Genomic DNA, 16,164 nt, shown 5'->3' on the forward strand with positions numbered 1-16,164 from the left:
CTATCAGAATTGAAAGTTTCTAAAAATAATGACAATAAAATTTAATCGAAACTTTTCAAAACAATGATAATAAATTGGTAATAAAATATTTAATAATAATGAACTGTAATAAAAGAATAATAATAAATAGTAATTAAATATTAATAATAAATAGTAATAAAATATTTATTAAATAGTAATAAAATACTTAATAATAAATATCAATAAAAAATTGAATAAAAATATAGTAATAAAATATATAATGAAAAATAATTACAACAAATGATAATAATAATTATTAAAAAGTCATTTCAAATAATGATTGAATTTATCAACTCTATATAGAGAAAGTACCAATTTTCAAGGGTAATTAATTTCAGCGAATAATTATCATCATTATTGATTTTTGTTTTTTTTTTTTTTTTTGGAATAATTCGTGAGTAATCAATAATAGAGAGACGCGATATGATGTGTTTTCACGTATACTCTCATTGACTTCCATCTAATTAATTTTCCATCGTTCATTCTCTGAATGAATTTAATGACACAAAAAACATATTTTACAGAAGAAATTGAAAATAAAAGAAATTTTATTTTTTAAAAAATTAAATGGACTTTTTTTTTTGCAATAAGAATGTAATGATTAAAAAGAAATTATCAATTATGTAAAAAGTGCAAATAAAAAGTAAAAGTGAATTTCAAAACTTATGCGACATTAATCAAGATGTTTGACAATTATTTCCAGTGTTTATAGTTTTTGTGCGATGTCAAATTATTTTGTGAATTGACACACTTCTTGGAAAAAAAAATATAAGTGTGAATTTTTTTTTTATTTTTAAAAAAGAACTGTTTTGAAAAAAGGAGAAGTTTTGATGTTTCCGGTTATTGTTTGGGTGAAAACCTCAACCGGATGTGGGGTACTGGTATCGGAAGTAGAAGCATGAGGGAGGTTGCATCCTCAACGTAATGGTGAGTCAAGCGCACGCTATAAATTAACGAATTAAGTGGCACGCGTTTGGCACGTTTTGGCCTTAAATGGTTTCGCATCTTGGCTATATTTCGGTCTTGTATATATATATAAACTCTATACTATTACTAATACTACTATTGCCCATCACTCTTCTCTGCATTAGATTAAGCGTATCTATTAAACGATAGGGAAATTAATTCAGATGCGACACATCCTCTCGTGACATACGATGCGCAATTGCTGTTGTTTTAAATTCGTTAGTGTCACAATAGACATAAATTGAAATCACCGAAATTACCATTTGTTTCTGTAAACGATTTAATTGTACATTTTTATTATTTTCACTTGATCTATTTTTAATCTGTAAATAACTAATCAATTTATTATAAATTTATTTAATTTATACAATTTTTTAAAAATAAAAATTAATTTTTAATAAATTTGATCAAATTTAATTAAATTGTAATAAATTATAAAATTGCCCAATCAAATTTTTTTCAATTCGGTAAGAGTAGAAAATACCAGTTTCATTCAGACGGAATATTATGAAAAAAGTAGTTAATGTCAGTTTTCAATCAAACTTTTCGAAATTGTATGTAACTGTAGAGTATAAGTAGTAAAAGTCAGTGTTCAGTCAGAAGTTTTAAAAATTTAATACTAGTAGTAATATAATGTTTGAGTCGGACAAAACGATTTAAATTCTTATTTACTCCATGAAAGTAGTAAAAGGCATATTCAGTCAGACAAACAAAAAATTAATTTTTGCGTAAGTAGTAAAAGTCTGATTTAGTCAAGACTTTTACAAATTCTTGTTATTTTAGTATAAGTGGCAGAAGCAAGTTTTAAATTAAAAAAGTAGTAAAGACTTACTAAATTCGTGCAGTAGAAGTAGTAGCAGTTATTTTCAGTCAGACAGCAACTCTGAAATTTTAAAAAGTAGTAAAAATCAGTTTTTAGTCAGACAGACAAAAAGGATATATAATAAAAATAAGAAAATCTTTTTCTAATTTAATATGCCTCTTTCAGTAAAAATTATTTTTTTTACCTATAAAATCCATTTCAAAATGAAATTCGAGTATAAAAATAAATTTAAGCCACTTATACAACAATGTTTTTAAAACCATTTCAAAATTTCATACTTCATTGCTGGAAGAGTTTTGTAGATAATTTCCCTCAGCTGAGAATGCAAATAGAATTTAAAGCGAGCAAATAGTCTCTGTTCAAAAGTTAGTCTCATGATGTGCTTTTTGTTTGTGTTTCTTCCATTTTCGAATAAACTAGCCATAAAACTTTATTTCTACCAAATTTATATATTTACATCCTCCCCCAAAAAATATAAATAACTCTTTGTTTACACTATTATTTAATAAACATAATATTTAATAAACATAATATTTAATAAACATAATATTTGTATTGTGACATTTTAATTAATACAAAAATTAATTTTTCATAATTATTATTATTATATTTCGAAAATTATTTTCTTTTTTTTAAATTATTGACTAATTTTTATTTCTCTTTTTTATTTTCTCTTAAATTTTGATATAAGTAGAACAAGTCAACTTTTAATCAGACATAATATGTAATTTTTATATACAAGTAGTAAAAGTCAGTTTTAGTTAGACGATTTTTTACGCTGCGATTTTCTTTGTTTTCTACCTAAATAATATTAGTAATATAAGTAGTAAAAAACCGTTTTAGTCGGACAGAACGTTTTCTTCTAATACAGAATAAGTTAGACAAATCATTCCAAATTCTTTTTTATTTTTACATCAGTAGTTAAAATAAGTTTTAGTCAGGCGGAACTGTTGTGCATTTTTTTCCATTTTTATAGTTGTTTGTTCATTAGTTTTTTTTTCTATACTAGGAAAATTAGGGTACCCAGGCTTTTAATTAAACGAGAGTTCAGAGAGTGGAGTGTCAGACCGTTTAAATGAAACTTCTGTTTATTTGAAACTAACATTCTATGCACTATATACATACTATACACACAAATTTGCTTTTTGTGAAAAGTTATTTAAAAATTTATTAAACAAAAAAAAATTATTCTTTAAATTTCTTTTTTTAACACAAAATATTTAGTGGAAATTTTTTTCTTTAAAAATATTTTTCATCAACTATATTTATATTATTGTTTGAAATAAATTTTTTTTATACTAACAAAATTTTGTTCAGCACAAATTATATGTTTGGAGAAAAATTTATTTTTTGGAAAAAAAATATATTTTTGGAAAAAAATTTATTAAGTTTGGCAAAAAATTAAGTGTATATGAAAAATTCAGATGATTTTACAGATAATTTTTTTTTCTCAGAAAAAAACGAGTTATAAGAGGACATGTATCCGTGAATTATGGTGCATGTTACTCAGAACATTATTGCGTTTGTCGGATTACTGTTTCCAGTTCTACTGGAACTTGTATCAAGGGAGCACTTCTCTTGCCACATGTGTGTTTGTACATTTTCAACTCAGATTAGAAACCCCATCTTCAAAACAAGTCAGTATACAGCCTGAGATGCTGCATGGTACACACACATATATATATAGTCAGTTGTTCAGTCTGTGAATTGAAATTCACGCTCGAGAGTTCACGCATCACACTTCACATTTGTTCAAAACAGATTAACCACATGTATATAGAATAAAGTCTCGTTGCTTATCTCGTTTTCTCAAAATTCAATAGTGCATAAAGCATATGCAAATTTTTTTAACCGATAAACAAAAAGTAATTAAAATCTTTTTTTTTTAAATACATAAAATATTAAAAAATTTATTGTTTTATTATTTTAAATTTAATTAACAAAGTTGGGTGAATTGTTTTCAACAAATGTGGAGTTTATAATAAAAAAAAAATATATATTTAAATGAAAACTGAAATTGCTTTTTAAATTGTCTTTTATATACAGTTACATTTTGTAATTTACCATTTCGAGATAACAATTAAATATAATAATATTTGAGCTTCTGAACTCTAAAGTGTCAGTTTGAAATGTTTGGATTGTTAATTGCATTTATATTCGGAAGTTGTTAATACTCGCGCGCAGGGAAAGCAACTTGTCGAAGGTTCAGTATAGCTCTTCGTAAATTTAGAAAGGTGGGGAGGGGGTGGTGGTAGAAACTTTACAACAAGCCCTGAAGGCAATGGAGCGTGTATTTTGCGAATTCGACAAGGGATCTCGACAGCGTGATTTCAATTAACTTTTTATAGTTCATGTAGCCATGTTAGCCAAACGACAATTCTCAATTGTAACTTAGTCTCTGTTCAATATATACATGTATATGTGTATTGAATGTGTGGTGCGAGTATGAGAACATCAGCTATTAATTGCACATGTGCTGAGCACAATCTACATACTTAAGTGGATGCAGGAGTTCATATATATATATATACGTGCAGTCAGCCAAGTTCGTGCTCAATGACTGTGGATCGCCATTTGTCCTGCTCATCTCAAAATCCACTTCACTAATTAAAAAAAAAGTGCCTCGAGGGGCTTCCAGTCGAGCTACTACCAATTTTATATACTTACTAAAGATATGTCTTTTTTACACATTTTTTCAATTTTTTTTTTCTAAAAGCATTGTAAGCATATTTTTTAAAAGTTAGTGAAAAATCTCGATTTTCACATCAGTAGTAAAAGACAGTTTTTGTATAAGATAATATTTTTTTAATCCATCTTACAATTGGCAGACAGTAAGTAGTAAAAGTCAGTTTCAGTCAGACAAAACTTGTGTATTTTTGAACGAGTAGTAAAAGTCTGGCTAAAAATTTATTTAATTAAAAAAAATTAACTTTATTTTTTTACTTTTTATTTGTAAATATATAAAATAGAAGATTTTTCTTTTGACAAAATAAAACGTGCCTGACTTTAAATGGCTTGTTCTACTAGACAACATATTAATTGTAAAGAAGAAACTATTTCCCGTCTGACCAAAGTCTTTTTACTTCACTTGAAAACTAAATAAGTGGATTTATGTCAGTGTATCAATAAAATAGAACATGAAACAATTCTCTTGTGTTATTTTCTTGTTGTTTTTAGTAATAAAATAAATAAAAAAGTTTTTTCAATATTGATTTTGAAAAAAAAGAAAAAAATTACTTATGAAATTCTTTTCTTATGTCTGACTATAATTTAATTATTCTACTTATAAAATTATTATGTTTGTGTCTGACCATAATTTACTTATTTTACTTTTAAAATTATTCTTCCTGACTATAATTTACTTGTTCCACTTTAATTTTTTGTTTATGTTTATGTCTGACCATAATTTACTTGTTCCACTTATATTTTTATTTATATTTATTTCTACTTATAAAATTATTCTGCTTATGTATGACTATAATTTACTTATTCTACTTATAAAATTATTGTGCTTGTGTCTGACCATAATTTACTTGTTCTACTTATAAATTAGCTTTCGCGTATATGTAATCATAATTTACTTATTCTACTTGTCCATAAAAATTCAGTTATAAAAAAACAATTTTTTTCACTATTTTCAAAAACTGAAATTTCAAAACCTTCAGTTAATTTTTCTTAATTAATTAACTTTTTCTCAAAAGAAAATAATAAACATTATTTTTTTTTGCTAAAATGTTCTCAAAATTTTACTGCGAACTGAAATAAAAAATTTTTTTCCAAAAAAAAAAAAAAAAAAAGAAATTCAAAGTAGCACTCTTAAATTTCCATCAAGTGGCAAAGAGTTAAAATAAATATTTACATGTTATTTTACTTTGAAAGTGCAAGGGGTTTTGGAAAGGTAGAATAATAAGTTAAATTTATAAATGAAATTAAATCGTCAGTGTTTATATTTGCAAATGTAATACTTCAACGACATTAAAGAGAGAGGGAGAGAGAGAGAGTGAGTAAACGAGAGAAATACAGAGAGACCACTATCGTATTTCGTGAGGCATATATTTTGGGATTAACGAGTTGGAGTAACGAGCAGAAATCGTAATTAGAATTATAAGATAAGGAAAATCACGATTACACATTTAACGTCGATTGAGCGAATGAGTTGAGTTTACATATGTATATGTATGTGTATATATATATATACATAAAGTAGATATGCACACACTTATAATGCAATGCATATACTTAACAGGTCTCTGCTACCAAGTTCGTCGAGCCAACCTAAGCTTGCTAAACGATTAGCGGTGGCGTTATTGCGATTGTAAAGCTCCAATTTGCACAACTAACGTGCATCGACATATGTCGCAAAATTAATATAGTTATCTCCTTTACTTAGTTACTAAACTCCACATATTGAATTGTCCTCGTGATATACAAACTTATTTAAGCTTTAATATTATCAAAATTATTGTCTTTCACAAATATTTTTATTTATTTATTTTTTTTTCGTTTTTGAAAAATATCCAATACCAGGAATAATAATATAAAAAAAAGAGAAAAATAATTAATGGGAAAAAATCCAATTCGAATGGATAATTGAAATAAGAAAATGTATTTTTATTCCTTTATATTGAAATGGAAATCTAAAGGCCACAACTTAGGATATCTATTCTATAAAATAAGAAGCGCGAGATTTCAAGTTAGTCGTAGTTTTCAAACTGAATTTCTTACTTAAGGGAGAAAAATTCAAAAAACCCCCGTTTTTGTGAACCTTAACGTAAAAGTTTTCTTGAGAATATATATATTTTTCTCTATTTGCCGCTTGCGTTCACTCCAATCAATATATTTCTACTTTAAAATGAAGGGTGTTACAACTCTTTATTTACATTGGAAAAATATTCCAAGAAACAAAAAATTGTATGCGCGACAAAATAAAAAATAAGTGGAAAATTATTTCTCTGAAAAAGGTATATAGCCACAATTCTATGAAAAAGTGTGTTTCTTATGTAGAATTTAATTAACCTTTAATATATTTGGAAACACTTTTTTCCAGTATTATACAAATTGAATGGAATTTACAACCGAAAGGTTCATTACCAGAGAGATAAAAGAGCAAAAAAAGAAAAAGAATCTGGGGTAAGAAAAAAAATGAGAGAGAGAGAAATTGCGGAATTTGTGATGATTCTATTTAAGGTAGACTTTTCTCAAACCGGAAGTTGCTGGTTTAGAAGAAGGAAATTGAAATTTCCTCCGATTCGCCTATAGCAATTTTCTTTGTTTGGTCTGTGTGACGTTTCCGTGATCTCTTACCCATAATTCCCCTCTTTTTTTTTGCTCACAAAAAGAAAGTACAGTGCGTGGTAAATAATGCATTGCACGATATTGCACGTTTGTCATTATATAAACTCGGTTCGCGTGCAACTTCTCTTTTATAAAAAAAAAAATATTCATCATTTATTCAAAATGCTGATTATATTTTGCGATATCACATGCTAATTAATTTTATCAAATACTCGGCAACTATTTCAAAGTGGTCGTCGCAAAAGTACTTTAAAAGCTCTGAATGATGAAATATTTCTCTATTAATTTACAAAATTGCAATGTTTTGCTAATCAAAGCTAATTTACTGACGAAAGAACAAAAAAAAATGGAATTTTAAATAATTCATACGAGTTTAATTATTGAAACAAAAAAAGTTTCCACTCATTGAAAGTTAAGATTTTTTAATTGAACTAGAGAAAAACCCTTTGGAAAAATAATTAGGAATGAAATTATATTTTTTTTCGATCATGCAGTTTTTGTATAAAGAAATAATTTGACTTTTCAAGTCTAATATTCTTTTAATTTATGGATCAAATTTAGATTCTTTCAATATTTTACTTTTTTACGTTATAATTTTAATGTTATAATCTACTTTTATTATTTCTCTAATAAATAAGTAGATAAATAATAATAACAGGGTGGAAAAAATTCTCAAAATATAATAAACGATTTTTAAAATATTAATCTATTTATAAATTGTTTAGTAAAAAAAAAAAACACATTTGCATGTAATTATTATTTATAAAAAAAAAATCTCTAACCTTTATCTCCAATCGATGTGTCATAATTCGGATGAAGATCTTCGGGAAACACACGCGATTTAAAAAATTTCGAACACTTCCGACGTTTTTAAATTAAAAATAAAGAAAAAAACTTTTTTCTAAAGATTATTAATCGATCGCGATTTTAAAGAATTTCGAACACTCCCGGAAGAAGAAAAAAATTTATGAAAATGAGAGAAAAAAAACTTTTTTTTAATAATATTAAAATTTTTTTATTCGCGAATTAAAAGTAATGACGAACATGTGAAAATATTTTTAAAAAAAAGAAATAAAAGAAGTATTTTAACAGTGACTTTATTTTTAAATTTACGAAATTTATATTCGCGTTATTCACGTTTAAACAGGTCAAGACATGAATTGAAACTGATTTAATTGTATACGTATATTATTATTGGGATTTTCCCTCGGATTTTCTAATCACATTGTTTATGACCTTCGGCTGAAGGTTCCTTTTGTTAGTGTAAATATACAGCTTGGGAGGCAGGTATAAAGGCAATTATTATTGTAAATAATATTGAAATTTTCTATATATATATTACATTCTACATTATATATAATATAAGATATATAAGATATAATATTATAATATAATAATAAATAATTAATATTATAACAAAATATAATTTATAATTATACACGGTGATTTTTATGTTCAGGACCCTCTAATTTTTTTTAAATTCCATTATATTTGTTTAAAAAACGAAAAAAAATGAGAATAAAAAATTTTTTTATGGGGTCCGCAACATAAAAATCACCTTGTATAATTAGATATAATAATATAATTTATAAGGAAAATATTAAAAATTATAATTTTGAAATATTTAAAATGTATTATTCTGAAATTTATACCTGCATCATGAGCTGTATGTTTACATTGAAGTACAAAGGATCCCTCAAGCCAAAGGTCATAAACAATATGATAGGAAAATTTCTAAGCTAATTAAATCAGTTACAATTCGTGTCTTGACCTGTTTAAACGTGGTCAACGGGTGTGTAAATTTTGTAATTTATATAAAATAAATTTATTTTATTTTACATTGCAATGAGTAAAAAGTGTTAAACTTTTTATTTTGTATCATTTTTAGTAAACCTTTTTTTCCACCGGGAGTGTTCGAAATTCTTTAAAACCGCGATCGCTTAATTTTTTATTTTCAAAAAAAGTATTTTGTAATTTAAAAACGTCGTTTCGGGAGTGTACGAAATTTTTTAAACCGCGTGTGTGTGTTTCCGGCAGATCTTATCGTCCCAAATACATCGTCTACAGCCTAAGGTTAGAGAAACTTTTTTTTATAAATTCTATATAATTTTTTTTACATATAATGTCGACAGTATGAAGTATGAGTGTGTATTGTAAAGAGTGGGGACTATTGCACAGTCCTTTAAAACTAATGCATAAGTAGGTGTGGTCAGATTAATTAGTCGTTGCTCAAAGTGATAGCACGGTTAGTAAATTGTCTTCCAAAAAGACTCAGTGAAGCTTTGGAAGGATTGATTATCTCCAAGTTTTTGTACTTTGCTTGTTAAATAAATAAAGTATAGTTTGTTCTCAGTTGAGTAACCAACTCATAAAAATAATATTATTAGTTGTTTCTTACGGCGACAACAATAATTTAAAATATTTTTTTTACGAAAAAATTATTTACGCTTTAAATTAAAGCGTAAAAGTAAATACAAAAGAGGAAATTTTATTTATAAGTTTCCATTGATTTAATATTTTTTTCCCCATTGAATCTAATGTATAGAAATTGTATGTGGAGGATAAATGTATAAAAAATTGAATTCCAACTATATTGTCAATGCGAATAATATTTGACCTTTTTATTTTCTTTCATTGATAATTTCATAAATAATGAAACTGTCATTTATTGATTTAAAATCGATTGTTTTGCCCACGTAATAGTTATATAAGCCCTCGGTTTTTGTCGCTTTTGCGCGCACATATCGTAAAGTTGAACTTGTGTGTTGGTCTCTCATATATAGTTTATGCGATAACGGGGTCACTTTACATAAATAATATCGTTAGAAGTCGACACGAGAAACATAGTTTTCTCATGTCTATATAATAGAATCCCAGCAAACAGAATTTATATATGGAAACATTGTGAATTGAGTAAAATAAATGTATCTCCCTTTTTCCAATTTCGAAAATAAATTTTACATACTCGCAGTATGTGCCAGTACGTTTATTTATTTAATGATTTAGTTAATAATTTATTTAATTATTTAATACTTTAATACTTTATTTAATAATTTATTTATTTAATACGGGTTTTTTAATTCAGGATTAGTTTAATTAAAATGAGTGCGTGATTTATTAAATACTAGAAAGGCAAAAAAAAAATATATCTGTTGTACTTGACAAAATATGTTCTCTTTTTTTCTGTTTGAAGTCGCGTTGCCCTATTTTTTTCTCTCTCTTCTTTCACGTCAGATTTTTCTCGGGTCTATGAGTCGCACGTCCATTCGGTTTCACACCTCGTCGTAAAATCACTCATCCTCGAATTGAAGATGCCCCTCCATTGTGACCTCGCACACACACAAAACTGATGCAGAGAGAGCACTCAACAGCAAAGCAATTCTTTACATCACATGCCATTTCACTGGTCTTTCTTATCAAAAAAAAAGAAAAAACGTAAATTCGAATTTTTTCAAATTTATTATTTGTTCATTCTTCTATTTGAACAGTGAAAATAATAAATTACTAGGAAATTAGAAATGTAGGTGGTTTTTTTTTTTTAATATTTAACATGAGTAATTTTCAACTCTCGGCGGATTTTTTCTCCTCACAAATGAGAGAGAGAGAGCAAAGGAGAGAGAGAGTTTATAATGTTACTTCCTTGTTTTCCCTGTTCGTGTTGAAATTACTGAAACATGTTTTGAGTCTTCTTGAATTTTGCTGGAAGTGTCGACACTGAGGATTCTCATCAAATTGGAGAGTTGTAGCAGCATTCGTTACAAAAGTTCTCTTGAATGTTTTTGAGAAACTCGTATAGTTTTTAAACGCAATTTAAGTTTTAATTAGTTATTATAATTTAAATTTTCGAGTGATAGAATAATTTTCTTCGTGTAACAAAACAAATACCAAAAGTTGGTTGTCGTCATTTTTCTTTTTTTTTTTGATAATAAAATCATATTTCTATTATTTTCAACATTTGTCAAAATTTCTTGTTAATATTTAACGTCTCCTGTTCAGACGACATTGCATTTTCTTTTATTTTTCATTTTTCTCTCTTGCGAACAATACTGTCGAATTTATTGACAATGCAACGCGACCAACGTAATTCAAAGTTTCTTTTCTTTAAAAATAGAAATCAGTCGGTGTTACTATTATTGTTATTATCGGACAATCTTTTTGTGAATATCAAAAAACGGGTCTAAATCTAAATTAAATTTATCTTGACCCGTATTATTAGAGTCCAATATTTATTATTATTAATAATTTTTTATTAATTAATTGAAATATTACACAATTAAATTATTATTATTAATATAATTAAATTAGTATAATTAAATAGAAAATAATATTAGCATATGACTGGAAAAAAATAGCGAAGTTAAAATATACAGAACCTTTTTACTCTCGAACAAGAGAAAAAGCTGAAAATAATTATGTAACTTCAAATTGACGACTTTTGTGGAATTTGCACGAAATTCTCTTTTTTATTTGTCCACCTAGATTCTACAAGCCTGAGAACGTTTCTATTTTTTTTTTTGTTGAAACAAAAAAAAATTCATTCTACTTGTACTAGCGTATCTAATTCACAGTATTCTGATATTTCTTTAATTAACAGAAAAGAGATGAAAATGAATGAATTGTTTTGCACATTCGTGATATTCTGAATTTTTGAAATAATAATGTCAGTATAAAAAAAATATTCATGTAAAAATATATTAAAATATTGTAATATTTACAAATATTAAAATGTACAATACTTACAAATATTGAAATTTATAATACATCAAAATTTATATATTTTTTCTTTTTCAATTTTATACATTTTATACATATTTAAAAAAAAAATTTCTTCTACTTATAATCATCATTTTTGCCCCTCTATTGTCCACTTATTTTTCGCGGTGTGATTTTAATTGAGTGAAAAATAATTTGATCTCATTAATATTGTGAACCACTAAATCCGTATGGTCAACGAACGTTTTATATATATCTACACAAAAGAGGGGGTGAAATAAAAGGGATGCCATAAATTACTGCGGTCCAATAGGTTCTTCTGCTCACTATATTATATACCAACGATTTTACGAGCTGTGGTATAAAGCTGACTCGGTTCTGCTGATTGTATGAAATTTCATACCTTACATACCACAATTATTATTTTGATTATTAAATAAATTTTCAACGCTCTCATATATTATATATTTTGCATTATTTTCTATATTCCAAAAAGAAAAGTTTCGTTCGTTTTAATGTGTAGAAACTCATATATGATAGAATTAAAAAATTCATATTTTCATTAAAGCATGAGACAAGTTAAATGGGTTATTTCACTGTATATATTGTGTACAGTTATCCTACTTTGTACAATATATACAGAGACTGTATACCAATTTGAATCGCAGATTCGAATGTTGCTCTCAACTGTTCAGCTGAGATTATACCGCATGACGACAGCTGTGAAATAGCAAGATGCAGGATATGTGAAGTTCATTTCAAAATCATCAGAATTTCTTTAAATTTTTTTTGATAAATTTGTAAGCAAAGAAAAATAATATTTTTCTTTAAAATAACGTCAATTTTCTTATTATATGTTTCTCATTCAGGCCTGAAGTAATTAAATCGTAATTTTCAAAAAAAAAAAATTATTTTGCCTAGTGCAGCATCCGCTGGACCCATCAAAAAATGCCGCATACATTTTTTGTTCAAAACTTTTTCCTTATATTATTGGTGGCATTCCCGAATGATTATCTCAAAAATTTAATTTTTCAAAATTTTTTCCGAAATTGATTTGAGTGTAGCTCAGCATCCGCTGGACCAATCAAAAAGTGCGCCATACATTTTTTGTTCAGAACTTTCTTCTAATCACTGTGGCGGTATTCCCAAACGATTATCTAGCGAATTTAATTTTTTGAAAATTTTTCAAAATTATTTTTGAGTGTAGCTCAGCATCCGCTGGACCAATCAAAAAGTGCGCCATACATTTTTTGTTCAGAACTTTCTTCTAATCACTATGGCGGCATTCCCGAACGATTATCTAGCGAATTTAATTTTTTGAAAATTTTTCCAAATTATTTTTGAGTGTAGCTCAGCATCCGCTGGACCAATCAAAAAGTCCGCCATACATTTTTTGTTCGGAAATTTTTGACTATTTTATTTATGGTATTCCGGAGAAGTTATCTCGAAAATTTAATTTTTCGGAAATTTATTTGATTGTAGCTCAGCATCCGCTGGACCAATCAAAAAGTGCGCCATACATTTTTTGTTCGAAATTTTTTCCCTATTTTATTGGATGTATTCCGGAACGAGTATCTAGCGAATTTAATTTTTCGGAAATTTTTCCAAATTTGTTTTCTGGTGTAGCTCAGCATCCGCTGGACCAATCAAAAAGTGCGCCATACATTTTTTGTTCGAAACTTTTTCCCTATTTTATTGGATGTATTCCGGAACGATTATCTCGCAAATTTAATTTTTCAAAATTTTTCCCAAATTTGTTTTCTAGTGTAGCTCATCATTCGCTGGACCAATCAAAAAGTGCGCCATACATTTTTTGTTCGCTACTTTTTGCTAAAGACTTTGGCATTATTCCCGAGTCATTATCTGGCAAATTTTTTTTTTCGAAATTTTTTTCCCAGTTTTAGTGAGTGTAGCTCAGCATCCGCTGGACCAATCAAAAAGTGCGCCATACATTTTTTGTTCGAGACTTTTTGCTCAATTTTTTGGCATTAATCCAGAGACATTATCTCGCGAATTTAATTTTTCGGAAATTTTTCCAAATTTGTTTTCTAGTGTAGCTCAGCATCTGCTGGACCAATCAAAAAGTGCGCCATACATTTTTTGTTCGCTACTTTTTGCTAAAGACTTTGGCATTATTCCCGAGTCATTATCTGGCAAATTTTTTTTTTCGAAAATTTTTTCCCAGTTTTAGTGAGTGTAGCATAGCATCCGCTGGACCAATCAAAAAGTGCGCCATGCATTTTTTGTTCGAGACTTTTTGCTCCATTTTTTGGCATTATTCCCGAGTCATTATCTGTCAAATTTTTTTTTTCGAAATTTTTTTCCCAGTTTTAGTGAGTGTAGCTCAGCATCCGCTGGACCAATCTAAAAGTGCGCCATACATTTTTTGTTCGAGACTTTTTGCTCAATTTTTTGACATTATTCCCGAGTCATTATCTGGCAAATTTTTTTTTTCGAAATTTTTTTCCCAGTTTTAGTGAGTGTAGCTCAGCATCCGCTGGACCAATCAAAAAGTGCCCCATACATTTTTTGTTCGAGACTTTTTGCTCAATTTTTTGGCATTAATCCAGAGACATTATCTCGCGAATTTAATTTTTCGGAAATTTTTCCAAATTTGTTTTCTAGTGTAGCTCAGCATCCGCTGGACCAATCAAAAAGTGCGCCATACATTTTTTGTTCAGAACTTTTTCCCTATTTTATTGGATGTATTCCGGAACGATTATCTCGCAAATTTAATTTTTCAAAATTTTTCCCAAATTTGTTTTCTAGTGTAGCTTATCATTCGCTGGACCAATCAAAAAGTGCGCCATACATTTTTTGTTCGCTACTTTTTGCTAAAGACTTTGGCATTATTCCCGAGTCATTATCTGGCAAATTTTTTTTTTCGAAATTTTTTTCCCAGTTTTAGTGAGTGTAGCTCAGCATCCGCTGGACCAATCAAAAAGTGCGCCATACATTTTTTGTTCGAGACTTTTTGCTCAATTTTTTGGCATTAATCCAGAGACATTATCTCGCGAATTTAATTTTTCGGAAATTTTTCCAAATTTGTTTTCTAGTGTAGCTCAGCATCCGCTGGACCAATCAAAAAGTGCGCCATACATTTTTTGTTCGCTATTTTTTGCTAAAGACTTTGGCATTCTTCCCGAGTCATTATCTGGCAAATTTTTTTTTTCGAAATTTTTTTCCCAGTTTTAGTGAGTGTAGCTCAGCATCCGCTGGACCAATCAAAAAGTGCGCCATACATTTTTTGTTCGAGACTTTTTGCTCAATTTTTTGGCATTAATCCAGAGACATTATCTCGCGAATTTAATTTTTCGGAAATTTTTCCAAATTTGTTTTCTAGTGTAGCTCAGCATCTCGCTGGACCAATCAAAAAGTGCGCCATACATTTTTTGTTCGCTACTTTTTGCTAAAGACTTTGGCATTATTCCCGAGTCATTATCTGGCAAATTTTTTTTTTCGAAATTTTTTTCCCAGTTTTAGTGAGTGTAGCTCAGCATCCGCTGGACCAATCAAAAAGTGCGCCATACATTTTTTGTTCGAGACTTTTTGCTCAATTTTTTGGCATTATTCCAGAGTCATTATCTCGCGAATTTTATTTTTCGGAAATTTTTTCCCAATTTGTTTTCGTGAGTGTAGCTCAGCATCTGCTGGACCAATCAAAAAGTGCGCCATACATTTTTTGTTCGCGACTTTTTGCTCAAGTCTTTGGCATTATTCCCGAGTCATTATCTGGCAAATTTTTTTATTCGAAAATTTTTTCCCAGTTTTAGTGAGTGTAGCTCAGCATCCGCTGGACCAATCAAAAAGTGCGCCATGCATTTTTTGTTCGAGACTTTTTGCTCAATTTTTTGGCATTATTCCCGAGTCATTATCTGTCAAATTTTTTTTTTCGAAATTTTTTTCCCAGTTTTAGTGAGTGTAGCTCAGCATCCGCTGGACCAATCTAAAAGTGCGCCATACATTTTTTGTTCGAGACTTTTTGCTCAATTTTTTGACATTATTCCCGAGTCATTATCTGGCAAATTTTTTTTTTCGAAATTTTTTTCCCAGTTTTAGTGAGTGTAGCTCAGCATCCGCTGGACCAATCAAAAAGTGCCCCATACATTTTTTGTTCGAGACTTTTTGCTCAATTTTTTGGCATTAATCCAGAGACATTATCTAGCGAATTTAATTTTTCGGAAATTTTTCCAAATTTGTTTTCTAGTGTAGCTCAGCATCCGCTGGACCAATCAAAAAGTGCGCCATACATTTTTTCTTCAGAACTTTTTCCCTATTTTATTGGATGTATTCCGGAACGATTATCTCGCAAATTTAATTTTTCAAAATTTTTCCCAAATTTGTTT

At 28.2% G+C, this 16,164-nt stretch overlaps 1 protein-coding gene across 1 annotated transcript in view; it reads left to right on the forward strand.

Annotated features, from left to right (window-relative positions):
- Positions 1–241: 241 nt before the first annotated feature.
- LOC127278297 (suppressor of lurcher protein 1) overlaps positions 242–16,164 on the forward strand; it is a 291,379-nt gene continuing 275,456 nt past the window's right edge. Inside the window, exon 1 of the mRNA XM_051299947.1 lies at positions 242–948. Coding sequence (XP_051155904.1) covers positions 946–948 — 3 coding nt within the window. The 5' untranslated portion in view covers positions 242–945. The remainder of the gene's footprint in view (positions 949–16,164) is intronic.

This window comes from Leptopilina boulardi, unplaced genomic scaffold (assembly GCF_019393585.1).
Source record: "Leptopilina boulardi isolate dan_hultmark-lab unplaced genomic scaffold, ZJU_Lbou_2.1 LbouV2_112, whole genome shotgun sequence".
In the NCBI taxonomy this organism is placed as follows: domain Eukaryota; kingdom Metazoa; phylum Arthropoda; class Insecta; order Hymenoptera; family Figitidae; genus Leptopilina; species Leptopilina boulardi.